The 15,024-nt window shown below is 39.9% G+C and overlaps 1 protein-coding gene across 2 annotated transcripts in view; it reads left to right on the top strand.

Annotated features, from left to right (window-relative positions):
• Positions 1-15,024, top strand: part of ATAD2 (ATPase family AAA domain containing 2) — an 87,003-nt gene that overhangs the window by 36,644 nt on the left and 35,335 nt on the right. For both annotated transcript variants that reach the window (XM_026646310.1, XM_026646317.1), the window contains exons 14-18: positions 6,100-6,226; positions 7,352-7,538; positions 11,833-12,018; positions 13,901-14,036; positions 14,171-14,367. In XM_026646310.1, coding sequence (XP_026502095.1) covers positions 6,100-6,226; positions 7,352-7,538; positions 11,833-12,018; positions 13,901-14,036; positions 14,171-14,367 — 833 coding nt within the window. The remainder of the gene's footprint in view (positions 1-6,099; positions 6,227-7,351; positions 7,539-11,832; positions 12,019-13,900; positions 14,037-14,170; positions 14,368-15,024) is intronic.

Genomic DNA, 15,024 nt, shown 5'->3' with positions numbered 1-15,024 from the left:
TCAGTGGTTAAGCACTGGAATAAATTGCCTGGGGAGGTTGTGGAATCTCCATCATTGGAGATTTTTAAGAGCAGGTTGGACAAACACCTGTCAGGGGTGGTATAATACTTAGTCCTGCCTTGAGTGCAGGGGACTGGACTAGATGACCTCTCAAGGTCCCTTCCAGTTCTATGATTCTATATCTCTGTACAAGGCAGGCTGCTGACTAAACATTTGCAGGATGGTGAGCATCTGTTCTTTGCACACAAGCATTTGAGTAGCTGCAGAATTAATTCCAGGAGTAGGTGGTATTTCACACACAATTGGTGTGATCAGACCTATCCATGCCTGATAAAGGAGGATAGTTTTGGATGCTCTGAGTCATCCCGGAGCCATTCCATTGCTTGATGATTTGCCCTCTTGGCAGCAGGTATAAATGCTCCCCTTGTTGGGGGCAATTTTTCTCTGTTTGTCTGCTTCTTAGAAAACATCCACCAATGTAGCTCTGCATGTGTCATAATGTTGGTCTTCAAATGATAAACTCAACATATGAACTCCTCCAGTGCATTTGACGGTCTCTGCCATTACAAGCACCTTTAGAGTGAGGAGAGTCTCTTCAGAGGCTGAATCAAATGCTTTCCAGCAAGATAATTTGGTCTTTCCAGTCAGCCTTCCAGTAGTGTCGTATCCTGAAAGAGCGGCTTTCAATGGTCAGAGTGCTAGGAACACATCTCTGAGGGATATACAGCAATTCCATTCCCCAGCAGCACAAAAACAGAATCTTGCGGAAGTCTTGGGTAGTCTCTCTCAGAGAGCACTAGAACATCTGTGTCTTGTGCAAAAATCCGGAGTTTAGTAGCACATCTCTCTGTGGCATTGATGGCAGTCAAGAAAATTTTAGTGTCAGCCTCCTCATGGGAACCAACAAAGAAACTTCACTGAACAGCACAAGTCAGCAGCTTCATTATGCCATGTGACGACAAAATTGTCAAGCAATTCTTCATATGTTGGAGCATTTTTATTGCAAGGTATGTGATTAACTCGTCCTTCATGCAAGTATGAGACACTAGCTTCTTCACTGTGACATTGGAGATGTTCATGGAGTCATTGATTTTTGTATTGGACAGATGCAATACCATGAAGTCACTTCTTCTTTCCAGTGATATTTTTAATTGATTCCTCTGCATACATATCAAACATGAGGTTGACTTCTTCACAGTCCAGTATTTTCTCTGTAGCCTCTGAATGAAGTGTTCCCACCCAGTCTGTCTCTTTTCCCCCTCCCCTCCACCATGTGTCCTACGCTGTCCAGTCCTCCCATGTCCTGTGCCTCCTGACTGGCCCCATGGGCAAGATGCTATGAGGAATGCAGCCTCTTCTCTATCTGCAGCTGGGGCTGCTCCTGCCTGTTCTAGCGCCACAGCAACTCCTGGTGGGCAAAAGGTGTAACTGTAGCACTTCTCCAGCAGTACGTATTTTCTGTGGAGAAAAAAAATTCTGCGTGGGACATGAATTCTGTATGTGCGCAGTGGCTCAGAATTCCCCCAGGAGTAGCAGTTGTATTTGTTCATGCATTCCATCTGCATAAGGAATGTTAACTGAACTGCGTGATCAGTGGGGCTAGCAGGTATCATTGGTAGGATACATACACAGTCATTTGCTACGGCACCTCGTGGATTGCTGAGTTAAAGGCTGACCCCATAGTGGAATATACCTTTCTCCTGAAATGATGTAGTATGGTATGGCCTGAGTGTCTGGAACATTTGAGGGTACATCTTCTATCTCTTCAGCTGAAGCCATACTTAGTAATTTTTTGCCTCTGGAGTCCATCCCATTTCTGCACAATAACAAAGTTATTGTGAATGTTAGTGGGATACACTCCCACTAACATTCACAATAACTCTGGGAAGGTTAACAAGGTTAGTGAATGTAGAAAGCTCTACTGTAGTCAATTTAGCTACTGCTTCATTGAAAACTGGACTTATTGGCTTCAGAATTATTGGACCTTGATAAGAAAGTGAGTGAGTCATGAAGTCAGGAAGCTACTTCAAGGAACGGTTCTTTGCTGGTTCAGAGAGAAATTGACGGACTGATCCTCATTAATATGCTCCTGATAGCAGACCATAACGTAGCATGGAGGGTACCTTTGCTATCAAGGAAGTCTAAGTAATCGGCAGGACAAAATATAAAACTACCCTTGATGAGGTCTAGAGGGATGTACAACCCGTCATTGAATTCCATGTGGCAAAGAACCTTGTTTGCAATTGTAGTCTCCAGACAGAGTACTTTGGTTCCTCCACAGACTACAGCAATGCTGTGCATAAACTGCACAAGGAATTTATTATAGGTTTTGGAATTAATTGTTAAACCAATGGCCACTTGTAGTGGTAGATTATGCATATGCCTCGGTGTGTGTATTGGAAACCTGTCTTTTACTCAAGCACTCATGCATGAGGCTTTGTGATAAAATGAAACTCTTGTACTCCACTTGCTTACTGTCATGTTTTGCTGGTGCTGAAGTCATTGCAACCACCAATGCACCATTTAAAGTACAGGTCTGTCGCATCTTATGCTGGGGTTACGTTCCGCAGTCAGCGTGTAAAGTGAAAATCGCATATAGTCAGAATTACATTGAGTGTAATGGTGGGCGGAATCGCCCACACTACAGGTACAGTATTAAAATTGTCGTTTTTGCCGACCACGTAAAGCTAAATTGCGCATGTTAAATGTGTGTAAGATGCGACAGACCTGTAGCAGTACAGGTCACATGTATTATTTTTTTCAGGTTTGGCATCGGGTATGGATTCCTAAAACTGCCACAAACTGCAGGACAAAATGCTTTTCCATAAAACATTTGGTAGTTGCAAACAGAGTCTTCTCTTGTCAGGAAAAAATGATGTATTACTATTGACATAAGCACTTTCACTACCATGGCTTTTGGGGCTTTTAAGGATATGTACTGTGATTCATTGTTGCAGATAGGATTACTAAAAACTACATCCATATCCCACAGCTCATCTTCAATAAGTGCTTTAAGAGCATTTCTGCTAACCATTTGTTCCTCTTCAGTGCCATTCAAAGCACGTATTTCTCTGTACTTAGCCTCTGCATTGGCCATTGCTACTACTTTCCCATCCATTAGAACCTCTGAAATGCAGTTTATAAACTCCATCTGAGTTGCACAGTTCGCAGTAATAAAATCAGTATTTTTCTGTTGCTTTTACCTTTTCATGCAACACGTTACGTATGTTCTTGGTGTAGCACTCAATGTCATATTCATGGGTGTCTTTGGGTCAATGCACACACTTAACTCTTTTTGTGGAATGTTCTCACCTGAGAGTCACTGCTTCATACAATTTCTTACTGTCTCACATGTTGAAACTATGCTTAATGGATGCCTTTGGGCTTCCAGCGTAGTGCAGAAGAAGCAGGTTTTCTTCTCAAAACACACAGAATGGAGTCTTGCCCACAGCTGGTACTTGTCCTGGAGTGATGTTCGATTGTACTTCCTTTACAACCTTGCCAAATTCAGCTTATGGGTGCACTTTTTATACCATGTAAGGTGCCATGAGCATTGTGTTTAATCAGGTCCCCTCTGATAGTATTCTCCAAAGATTCAGCTACCAGTCAGTATTCTTTGTCTCCCTGTTGATGCCTAAAAATGATCAAGACCAAAGCAAAAACAAGGGTTTTGTTATAAATTTTCTTTGGGATTGTAATTAATTGTTTGTTATGTAACTATGTGCATACCATTTGTGGGTGGATTCCAGTAATTTCTGGCTGGATGCTAATGTCTTAACCAGTGCCTCATCACAACTCTTGACCTAATAAAGATCATAAGCAATACTACTGAATCACTTCTTTTTTGTCCTTGATGGCAAATCACCTTGAAGTAGGGCTGTCGATTAATCGCCATTAATTTACGTGATTAACTCAAATTAATCGTGATTAATCGCAGTTTTAATCACACTGTTAAACAATAGAATACCAATTGAAATTTATTAAATATTTTTGGATGGTTTTTCTACTTTTTGAAATATATTGATTTCAATTACAACACAGAATACAAAGTGTACACTGCTCACTTTATATTATTTTTGATGACAAATATTTGCACTGTGAAATTGATAAAGGAAATAGTATTTTTCAGTTCACCTCATACAAGTACTGTAGTGCAATCTCTTTATTGTGAAAATACAACTTACAAACGTATGAATTTTTTGTTTCTTACATAACTGCACTCCAAAATAAAACCATGCAAAACTTTAGAGCCTACAAGTCCACTCATTCCTACTTCTTGTTCAGCCAATCGGTAAGACACACAACTTTGTTTACATTTACAGGAGATAATGCTGCCCACTTCTTATTTACAATGTCACCAGTGAGAACAGGTGTTCGCATGGGACTTTTGTAGTTGGCATTGCAAGGTATTTATGTGCCAGATATGCTAAACATTCGTATGCCCCTTCATGCTTCAGCCACCATTCCAGAGGACATGCTTCCATGCTGATGATCATTTAAAAAAAAAAAAAAAAAGCGTTAATTAAATTTGTGACTGAACTTCTTGGGGGAGAATTGTATGTCTCCGGCTCCGTTTTACCTGCATTCTGCCATATAACATGAAATATAGTAGTCTCGGATGATGACTCAGCACCGGTTGTTCATTTTAAGAACACTTCCACTGCAGATTTGACAAAACGCAAAGAAGGTACCAATGTGAGATTTCTAAAGATAGCTATGTCACTCGACCCAAGGTTTAAGAATCTGAAGTGCCTTCCAGAATCTGAGAGGGACGAGGTGTGGAGCATGCTTTCAGAAGTCTTTTTAAAGAGCAACACTCCGATGTGGAAACTACAGAACCCGAACCACCAAAAAAAGAAAATCAATCTTCTGCTGGTGGCATCTGACTCAGATTATGAAAATGAACATGCGTCGGTCCACACTGTTTTGGATTGCTATCGAGCAGAACCTGTCATTAGCATGAACGCATGTCCTCTGGAATGGTGGATGAAGCAAGAAGGGACATATGAATCTTTAGAGTATCGGGCACGTAAATATCTTGCGACGCCGACTACAACAGTGCCACGCGAACGCCTTTTCTCACTTTCAGGTGATATTGTGAACAAGAAGCAGGCAGCATGCTGTCCTGCAAATGTAAATCAACTTGTCTGAGTGATTGGCTGAACAAGAAATAGGACTGAGTGGATTTTATTTTATTTTTTAATGCAGCTATTTTTTGTACATAATTCTACATTTTGTAAATTCAACGTTCATGATAAAGAGATTGCACTACAGTACTTGTATTAGGTGAATTGAAAAATACTGTTTTATAGTGCAAATATTTGTAATAAAAAATAAAGTGAGCACTGTACACTTTGTATTGTGTTGTAACTGAAATCAATATATTTGAAAATGTAGAAAACATCCCAAAATTTAAATAAATGGTATTCTATTATTAACAGCATGATGAATTGCAATTACGTTTTTTAATCGCTTGACTTCCCTACTTGAAGCACTCTTTCCATTTATAGTATTCTGTAACATTAAAATTATAATTTTAATACAAGCCTGTCAAACATGTAGCCCTCACAAAGTTAAAATGTGGCCCTTGACTGACAGTACTGTGTTATCAGCTAATGCTCAGAACTTACCTGATTGATTTTTTTTTTTAAGTGATTTTTTTTAAAAGAAAACATTTTCTTGAATATATATCTACACAGTTGTTTTAGGTTTGTCATGTTTGGTACCATTGTGTTTATGTAGAAAGGACTTTCGCATGATACCAAACTCGACCCATTACCACCGACCAGAGGACCTGGAGCTGTAAGCTGGGGGGCAGCAAGTCCCCCCCGCCATGTTGCAGAGGGTGACACCACTGAAATTTTTTCTGTAGAATTTTACTAATGAAATGACACCACTTTCTTTCTATCATTAACTTGCCCACAGAATTACATGTGCTACCAGACTAATGGCTGTTTCTCTAAAGTGTTTTAAAATTATTGTCTTTGGATTGAATAAACCACCACAGACTAGTATGTTGAATTGTGAATAAAACTTTTTTCTTTGCAAGTTGGTGATACAAAGTTCCCAGGAGAGTTAACGAACTTCTTTGTTTTTCAGATGTTGCAAGTCCTATTTTAGAAAGTGACTTAATGTATAGTGATGAGGAAGTGCCTTCAGTGTTTGAAAATCCGCTTTCCCAGAAAACACATAATAAGCAGAAAGCAAATGTCCTTAATTTTAACAGGTACTTGTCTTTTTGATCTTCAAATTGATTTAGGCTGCTGAATCCTTTGGTGCAAGGGAGATGTTCTGGGTTTTGTTTCCTTTTTTGGGTGGGGGAAGGGTTTTGCATTCTTGCACCAGTCTTTGCCAGAAATAAACATAGAAACAAGCAGATAAAATTGTAAAGTATCATCTGATTAGAACTGACCAAATTTAGGGGAAAAGGCCCCTAATCCTTCAAGGAGATTCTCAAGCTTGGGGCACAGAGATTTGGAGATTCATTCCACTCGCCCCTTGGAGCACCTTACTTTAGATCTCAATCATGTATGTAGTTTGGCCTGTCTCTAAATCACATTGGTAGTTTTCTTAGACATTTTTGATGCCTTTATACTTTTAGTTTCCAAGTTTATATATTCCATTGTAACTAACATATTTTTTTTCCCCCTTCTGTTATGTAATTTGCTATTTAATTTGACAACGGCTATGCTAATCTTTTAAAAAATATAATCAATTTTACTGATTTATTATGAGAATCATCAAAAACTTGTTTGAAAAGACATATTTTTTTGGAGTCTTAGTTTGGGTTGGACCACCAGTCATTTCAGTGAGAGATACTGCCAAATTCCTATTACTATGGTGGTTGAGGAGATGTTCTAATTTACGGAACTTAAAGATGTACACCTATTTCATGTCAAAGATTCTAGCCATTAAGTGCATTAATAGTATGGTTGCAAAAACCAGTATTACACTCAGAAACATGGTTCAGAAGAACAAAACAATTAAGGAACTGGAAAGACTTTGCTGACTGTATTAGATTAACGACCAAACTATGTGGAAAGACTGAACAAGAGGAATGAATGAAATAAAAACAAATCTGTGATAGAGGTACAGTAAGTATATGTATTTACTGTAATCCATAACCTATACTATTGCAGCTTTACTATTTTTTTCTGGTATATCTGATGCCTTATGTAAGAAAATAAGTAGAATTGTTGACAGTACAGATTTATTTATTTGTATTCTAAAATTATGGTAGAGAGAGACTCAACACCTATGCTTTCATACATTGATGGAAATTTTTTTTGTTTTTAGTTCTTGGGTTTTTTTAATTATTTAAAACGTCCTGATTTCACAATTCTTGTTTTAGAAGTGCTTATCGTCAGCCAACATCTTACAGACCAAGGCTCTTGATAGTTGGAGAGCCCGGTTTTGGACAGGGCTCTCATTTGGCACCAGCAGTAATACATGCTTTGGAAAAGTTCACGGTGTACACATTGGATCTCTCAGTTCTGTTTGGAATCAGTACCACATCACCCGAAGAAACATGTGCACAGGTGTGTGTGTGTGTGTGTGTGTGTGTGTGTGTGTGTGTGTGTGTGTATATATATATATATATATATATATATATTTTTAAATCTGGTAGGAATAATAAATTCTGTTTTTCCAGAGTGGTTTTGGAGCAAAATGATTCAAGTGAGGCTAGCAAAACTATGACTTGTGGTTCAGTTTTAATGGTGTCTTAAAACTTTTTTGTGGGTTTTTGTGTCTGTCTGTGTGTCCTGTTTAATCTCAGTCTGAAAGGCCACTCCTTTCTTTGGGTAATGATCATACAGGTAAAATGGGACATTGTCCTTTTTAGCCTTCTGCAATGAAGAAGTTGTTTATAAAAGAACAGTAAGAGGATTTTCTTCTTAGAGTACTTGCTCATATCAATTCCAATTAGGTGTGCGCCGCGTGCACAATCATCGGAAGATTTTTACCCTAGCAACACTCAGTGGGTCGGCTGAGGCGCCCCCTGGAGTGGCGTCCTTATGGCGCCAGATATATGCCCCTGCCAACCCAGCGCCCCCTCAGTTCCTTCTTTTAATCAGCCATCATAGCAACTCCTTTCTCTCAATCCTCTCCCCTTCCCTCTGTCTCTCTTCTCTTCCTCCCCCCCCCCTGTTATTGAGAACAGTTTTGAGGACATGTTCTAATTTACCAAAGAAAGGGCTCATCTCCTCCTCCTCAATACACATAAAACAACTCATGTTTTGACATGTTCTAGCCATGTATTTGAAAGAAGCCCTCTTGTACTGATAAGTTTTTGTTGTTAAAACTCCCAAACAGACTTGATCTCCCATGACCATGACAGTCTCTGTCATCCGAACCTCAAATCCCTTCATCTCACAGCCTGGAAGCTCCATGGATCAACACTGCAGAGCTAGCATGCTCTGGACTGGTTCGGGGAAGTGCTTTTAGGAGCAGAAAACCATCCACTAGAGCCACCTACCTGGCAAAGTGGAAAAGATTCTTCATCTAGTCTGTGCAGAAGGGGTCTCACCTACACAGTTGACACTACCTTTCATTTTAGATTACTTGCTCCACTTGAAACAAGAAGTCCTAGCATTGTCATCTATTAGTGTTCATCTAGCGGCAGTTTCAGCTTTCCATCCATGGGTGAATGGCTGTTCTGTTTTCTCAAACTGTCTGTAGTCATTTCCTTAAGGGCCTAGAGATTGTACCCCCAGGTACAGCAGCCACTTCCTCCCTGGTACCTCAAATTCGTGTTGGCAAGGCTAACAGGTCTTCCATTTAAACCACTGGCAACATGCTCTCTGCTCTAACTATCCTGGAAAGTGGCCTTCCTGGTGGCCATTGCTTCTGCTAGAAGGATCTCGGAGATCCAAGCCCTTATGTCGGAAGCACCTTATACAGTCTGCTTCAAGAACAAGGTTCGGATGTGGCCACAATTGGCCTTCCTTCCAAAGGTAGTCTCGCAATTCCATAGTAACCAGAATATCTTCCTACCTGCTTTCTATCTGAAGCCACATGCCAACAGATAGGAACAGAGACTCCACTCGCTGGTTGTCAGACGTGCACTAGCCTTCTACATAGTGTGACAGACCCAGACCAATGGGGTACAGGAGTCTGGTAGAGGGCAAATATACTGGTCACTGGATGAGTAGTTTTCTGTTCCCTGAGTGACCAGAGCAGGGGCTGCACTAGAGTAATCAGGAACCTGCTAGAACCAGTTAAGGCAGGCAGGCTAATTAGGACACCTGGCGCCAATTAAGAAGAAGCTGCTAGAATCAATTAAGGCAGGCTAATCAGGGCACCTGGGTTTTAAAAGGAGCTCACTTCAGTTTGTGGTGCGAGTGAGGAGCTGGGAGCAAGAGTCGCAAGGAGCTGAGAGTGAGAGGGTGTGCTGCTGGAGGATTAAGGAGCACAAGCGTTATCAGACACCAGGAGGAAGGTCCTGTGGTGGGAATAAGGACGGTGTTTGGAGGAGGCCATGGGGAAGTAGCCCAGGGAGTTGTAGCTGTCATGCAGCTGTTACAGGAGGCACTATAGACCGCTGCAGTCCACAGGGCCCTGGGCTGGAACCCGGAGTAGAGGGCGGGCCCGGGTTCCCCCCAAACCTCCCAATTGACCTGGACTGTGGGTTCTTCCAAAGGGGAAGGTCTCTGGGCTGTTCCCCAACCCACATGGTGAACCTCTGAGGCAAGAAAATCCGCCAATAAGCGCAGGACCCACCAAGATAGAGGGGGAACTTTGTCACAATAGAAAGGACTAAGTCATTTCGGAAGTCTACTCAGGTTTTTGTAGCCTTTTCAGTCTTGGCTTAGAGAATTTCTTCATGGATTGCTTCCTGTATCCGCACGTGCTATGACCTGGTGAAGGTCCCCGCTCCTCCTGCCCTGGCGGCGCGTTCCACAAGGTCTCAAGCATCTCCAGTAGCATTTGTAGTTCAGAGGACATTTGTAGAGCGGCAACGTGGTTGTAAGTCCACACCTTTGCATCCCATTACGCCATCAACCAGCAGGTGAGAGATGACACAGGTTTCAACCGAGCAGTATTACAATCAGCATGCCAATGAACACTCAACCCTCCACCTGCGCAGCTTCTTGGGAGTCATCTACTTTGAAATGGACATGCGCAAGCACGTGAAGAAGAAGAAAAAATGGTTACTAACCTTCCATAACTGTTCGTCGAGATGTGTTGCTCATGTTGCTTAATGGAGTTAGCCATTAAGAAAGAAGTGAGGGGGATGCGGGTTGGTGGGACCCTTTATACTGGTGCTGTGAGTATGCAACCCCACGAGGCACCAGAGCCAACCTGACAGATACCACTGAGGGAAAACTTTCTGGCCAGCGGTGCTTGGGGCAAGCACATATCCACTTTGGAGTGGACATAAGAAATACATTTCGAAGAACGGCAGTTACAGAAGGTTCGTAACGGGGTTTCCTTTGCTTCTTTTTTCCTTTTTTTAAACCATTCAGCAATTTTCTATCTTTTAATATCATAGTTCAGTACATATGTAACATCTTAAATTATTCGTTAACATAATCTTTATTTAGGTAGGGCGTGGTGTTTTCCATAACCTTCCTAACTCTCATAAGATAAAAACATGCTGACATTAGTTTTTCTAAATGTGGGTTTTCAGGGGACTTTTTGCTCAAAATTTAGCAAGCCTTGTCAGCAATTTCACCTGTTGCATTTTAAGGGGCTTATTCAGGTAGGACTGTGTTTAGCTGTTCCCCAACAATTCTATTAGTATAGTTATAAAAGTGCCCCTTTCAGAAATCTGAAACCATGATTTTTGCTGACTGAATCTGTGGTTATGTCTGTTTTTCACTTAAGTGGCCCCCCATCACAGTAACATCAGAGTGCTTTGTAATCTTTAATCTACCTCTGTAGGGAAGCACTATTATCTTAATTTGACAGATGCGGACTTGAGACCTAGAGAGACTGTTACTTGCCCAGGGTCACACAGGATGTTTGTGGCAGACCAGGGAATTGAACCTAGGTATTCCATGGACCAAGCCAGCTCTCTAACCACTGGGCTGGCCATCCTTCCTCCCTGTCTGATCTCCGGCAGGATAGGTTCTCATCTTAAAATGATTCATCTTTTCTTGTGCTCAGTTTTTCATCTTTCCAGAAGGAAGGTAGGAGACTGTTTTCCAAAATACACATTGATCTTTCATTAGAATCCATGCTGTCAGGCTAACAATGATTATCCTCATCCCATCAAAATTAATTCTTTTCCCCCATACCACTTTCTTGGTGTCTGCACTGGTAAACTGTGCACAATAAGAAGGTAATGAAAATCCCAGAGCAAAGTGTTGTGTTAAAATTCCTTGACATACATCAATGCACATTTTCTTAATGTTTCTACCTCTCTCTCTGGAAGAGTCATGCCTATGGTAATATTCAAATAGGTTTCAATCCTGGGTTGTTTTGTTGTTTTTCCCTCTACTCTAGGCAAGACATTATTAATTTTAATAAAATTATACAAAATCACCATACTGATTTATACCTGCCTCTGGAGATTTCCATTACTTGCATCTGAAGAAGTGAGGTTCTTACCCACGAAAGCTTATGCTCCCAATACTTCTGTTAGTCTTAAAGGTGCCACAGGACCCTCTGTTTCTTTTTACAAAATCACCTGTAATTTATGACTGGGTTTGTTTCATAGTTGACGCAAAGCAGAAGCTTGCCTCAGTATTAAGAATTGTTCTTTCCCAGTTGTTGCTTACTTAGTATATCAACTGTGAAATAGGAGTGACTAGTTGAACTTTAATTATTTATTAGTGACCTATTCACGTGTTTCTCAGTATTCCCAAATCAATACTTTTCTTTTACTAGTTGATCCATGAAGCCAAAAGAACAGCACCAAGTATATTATACATTCCACATGTCCACTTATGGTGGGAGACTGTTGGATTCACTTTGAAAGCTACATTTACAACATTATTACAGAATATTCCATCATTTGCTCCAGTTCTGCTGCTTGCAACATCAGATGTACATCATGCAGCTCTACCAGAAGAGGTATTATTTGCCAGTGCATTTAATATAATCTTCATCTCTTCAATTCAAATAACTTTTTAATATTAATCTAGTTCTGGTGGTTTATGAATCTGTCAAGACTGTGATCTTTTGGGCAAACATAGCAGAAGCAGATACAAATATCCTTGCTTACGGTAGATTTCATTTGTAGAAAAATACTGTTTCACGGTAGATATCAGGAGAGAAGTTATGTAAGTGAACTTGAGTGTTTACACTTCAAAAAAAAAAATTTATTCGGTAATTGCAGGACTCATATAAACAATATGATTATGCAGCCACATGTTTGTGTTACAGAATAAGTGTTTTTAAAAGCTGAGAAGGAAAAGCTCCCGAATGTTAACAAATGTAATTGTCTGACTGAGCCTGTAGATACTCTGAAACAGTATCTCTCAGAGAAGTAAAGTCCTCCCATTCATCACAATGTAGTGTTAGCATTGAAGTCTAATGACAGTTTAAAAATATCAGTATAAACTATTCCAGTACAGGTTTTACCAGAATCATCATACTAATGTGCTTATCTATTGTTCTTGGGTGTGCTGTAGTGGTCTATATTGGACAAAGTGAATTGAGAAGCTAATTGCTGTCTGGGATTAGTGAGGAGGCAAAGATAACTTTTTCAGACATTCGCTAAACGTAAAGTTGCATCTGCCCTACTCAAAGGAAATGCATCACCTTCCCAGTACTAAAAGACCCAAATGTCTTCTGGATAACAAAATTCCAAGGAGCCTACCAAATCTTGAATACCAAACAGGGTACAGTGACTTAAGTCAAGAAGCTTTAAATCACTTGTAGTTTTTCTGTCATTGATTTAAATCATGTTGAGGTTTTGTGAAAACTAATTTGAAAACTTGTGCTATTGCAACTTTCAATTTAAATTTTTTAAGGAACAGAATTAGAAATGCTGTTTTTGTTTTAATGCCCCTACTGGTAGGGTAGCCTACCTGAATTTTATAAAACTGCTGCTATAGGAGAGACAACCAAAATATTGAAAATTAAGGCCCTGACCCTGAAAACACTCAGATGGGTATGGAACATTACTCATATAAACAATTGTATCAACTTCAAGGGGACTACTTATGTGCTTAAAGTTAAGCATGTGTATATGTGTTGTCAATATCATGGCCAAAAATCGTATTACTTACTACAGCAAACCCTGATGGAAGACTACAACCTTGTTGAAATATTTCAGCTTTCTTGACTTGTAGAAGGTGGTGTAGGTTACAAATATAGTACCATTTGGCCATTTGCTTATCAATGTTGTCTTTTTGAGTTTGTGGTGATCTCACAGATGATGATGTCCTGGATTTGTCTTTCAGCGAAAATGTTTCATACTTAGAATTCTCTCTTTAGTAGAAGAAATATCTTTATGTAGAATCTGAATTTCTACAGATTAGGAAACTAACGAAACAAGTACAAAATGTCCACATTAGCAATTTAATTTCTCTGACATGGAGAAAAAGTAAAAATTAGTAACATGTAATTAAAAATATCAATTTATGATTAAAAAAAAAATCTACATTAGTGCAGAACCCCCAGTTGTTTCCTACTTAGCTGTTGGTGTAGTGTAGTCTGCAGTTCAGTGACGCACTTTAATACAGCAGTCTTCAGTTTGGGGGGCCAAGTGAAATGAATTTATTTCATATTCCACATGTGGCCGCTTCAACGAAGGCCTAATTTTAAGTCATTAAGGAAATCTAGCCTTCTAGAGCCAAGAAGCTAATTCTTTTATCACTGATGCTTCTGTATTGTGCTCTTCAGTTTGTCCTTCAATTTAGTATAAAAATGCACATAAAATGCACTTTTTTGTGATATCACAGGAATCCTGTGACTTGTATTTTATAAATAATCTTTTTCCCCCCCTTAGGTGCAGGAATTATTTGTTGATGATTATGGAGAAGTTTTCAATGTCCAGTTGCCTAACAATGAAGAAAGAAGGAAATTTTTTGAAGATTTAATTCTGAATCAAGCTGCTAAGCCTCCTGCATCAAAAAAGAAAGCAGGTTAGGATGTGCTACAAACATCATTTTACCAGCTGTGCTCTACCGTCACTAAAATAAATATTGGAGTGTTGCAGAATGCATTGATTGAAAAACTAAACCCTGTAAATTGGCTTAAATCCGCTGTTTGACTTAAGTTTTGCAGGCCTTAGAAGTCCTTCCAGTAGCACCACCGCCTGAGCCACGACAGTTGACAGTCGAGGAGGTGAAACGGCTTGAGGAGCAAGAGGAGGATACATTACGTGAACTTAGGATTTTCTTGAGGAATGTTACACACAGACTTGCCATTGACAAACGTTTCAGAGCATTTACAAAACCCGTTGACCTAGATGAGGTAAAGTTAAGGTTGAGCTAAACATTTAGCGTTCAGTAAAAGACCCTTCCTTGCCTTTTTGAAACTAAAATTGGTTGCCACCATGGTTTGATCAGCAGAAAGGTTTTCATGTAGGCATGAATGTAACAGCAGTAAAAAGAATATAGCTTTCTTTATTTAGAAGAGAGTTGTTAATACTGTTCTTAGTTAAAAAGAAAACGTAAAGCTTTCCTCACTTTTAGTAGGCCATAAGTCATTTCTGTGGGAACAAGAGTGGAACCAGCAGTCAACAGAAGTGTTAAGACTCCACTATCTGTTTTAGCATGTTCAAAGTTCAGCAGCAAGTGCAGTGTTTTCAAATGGCAACTGTGATTTTAAGGACTGAATAGAGTCCAAATAGTAACTTTCTGATACTAGGGGCAAACATTGCATTCTTCAAAGTTATATTTGGGTCTAATATATCCAGATCTTTGCTAAAGAAAGATAGCGCAATATTACATAAGAGAACAGTGGACACAGAATTCCAGAGTTGCTTTGGACCAAAATTCAGCAGGTAATAAATGACGACAAGTTGTGGCTATTTTGTCTCACTGAGGACACAAGTTGACTAGGGTTACCATTCGTCCGGATTCCCCCGGACATGTCCGGATTTTAGAGCTAAAAATAGCGTCCGGGGGG

The sequence above is a fragment of the Terrapene carolina genome, unplaced genomic scaffold (assembly GCF_002925995.2).
Source record: "Terrapene carolina triunguis isolate 2854851 unplaced genomic scaffold, T_m_triunguis-2.0 Scaffold58, whole genome shotgun sequence".
Lineage (NCBI taxonomy): Eukaryota > Metazoa > Chordata > Testudines > Emydidae > Terrapene > Terrapene triunguis.
Note: the sequence above shows the minus strand (reverse complement) of the source record. Positions and strands in the feature narration are given on the sequence as shown.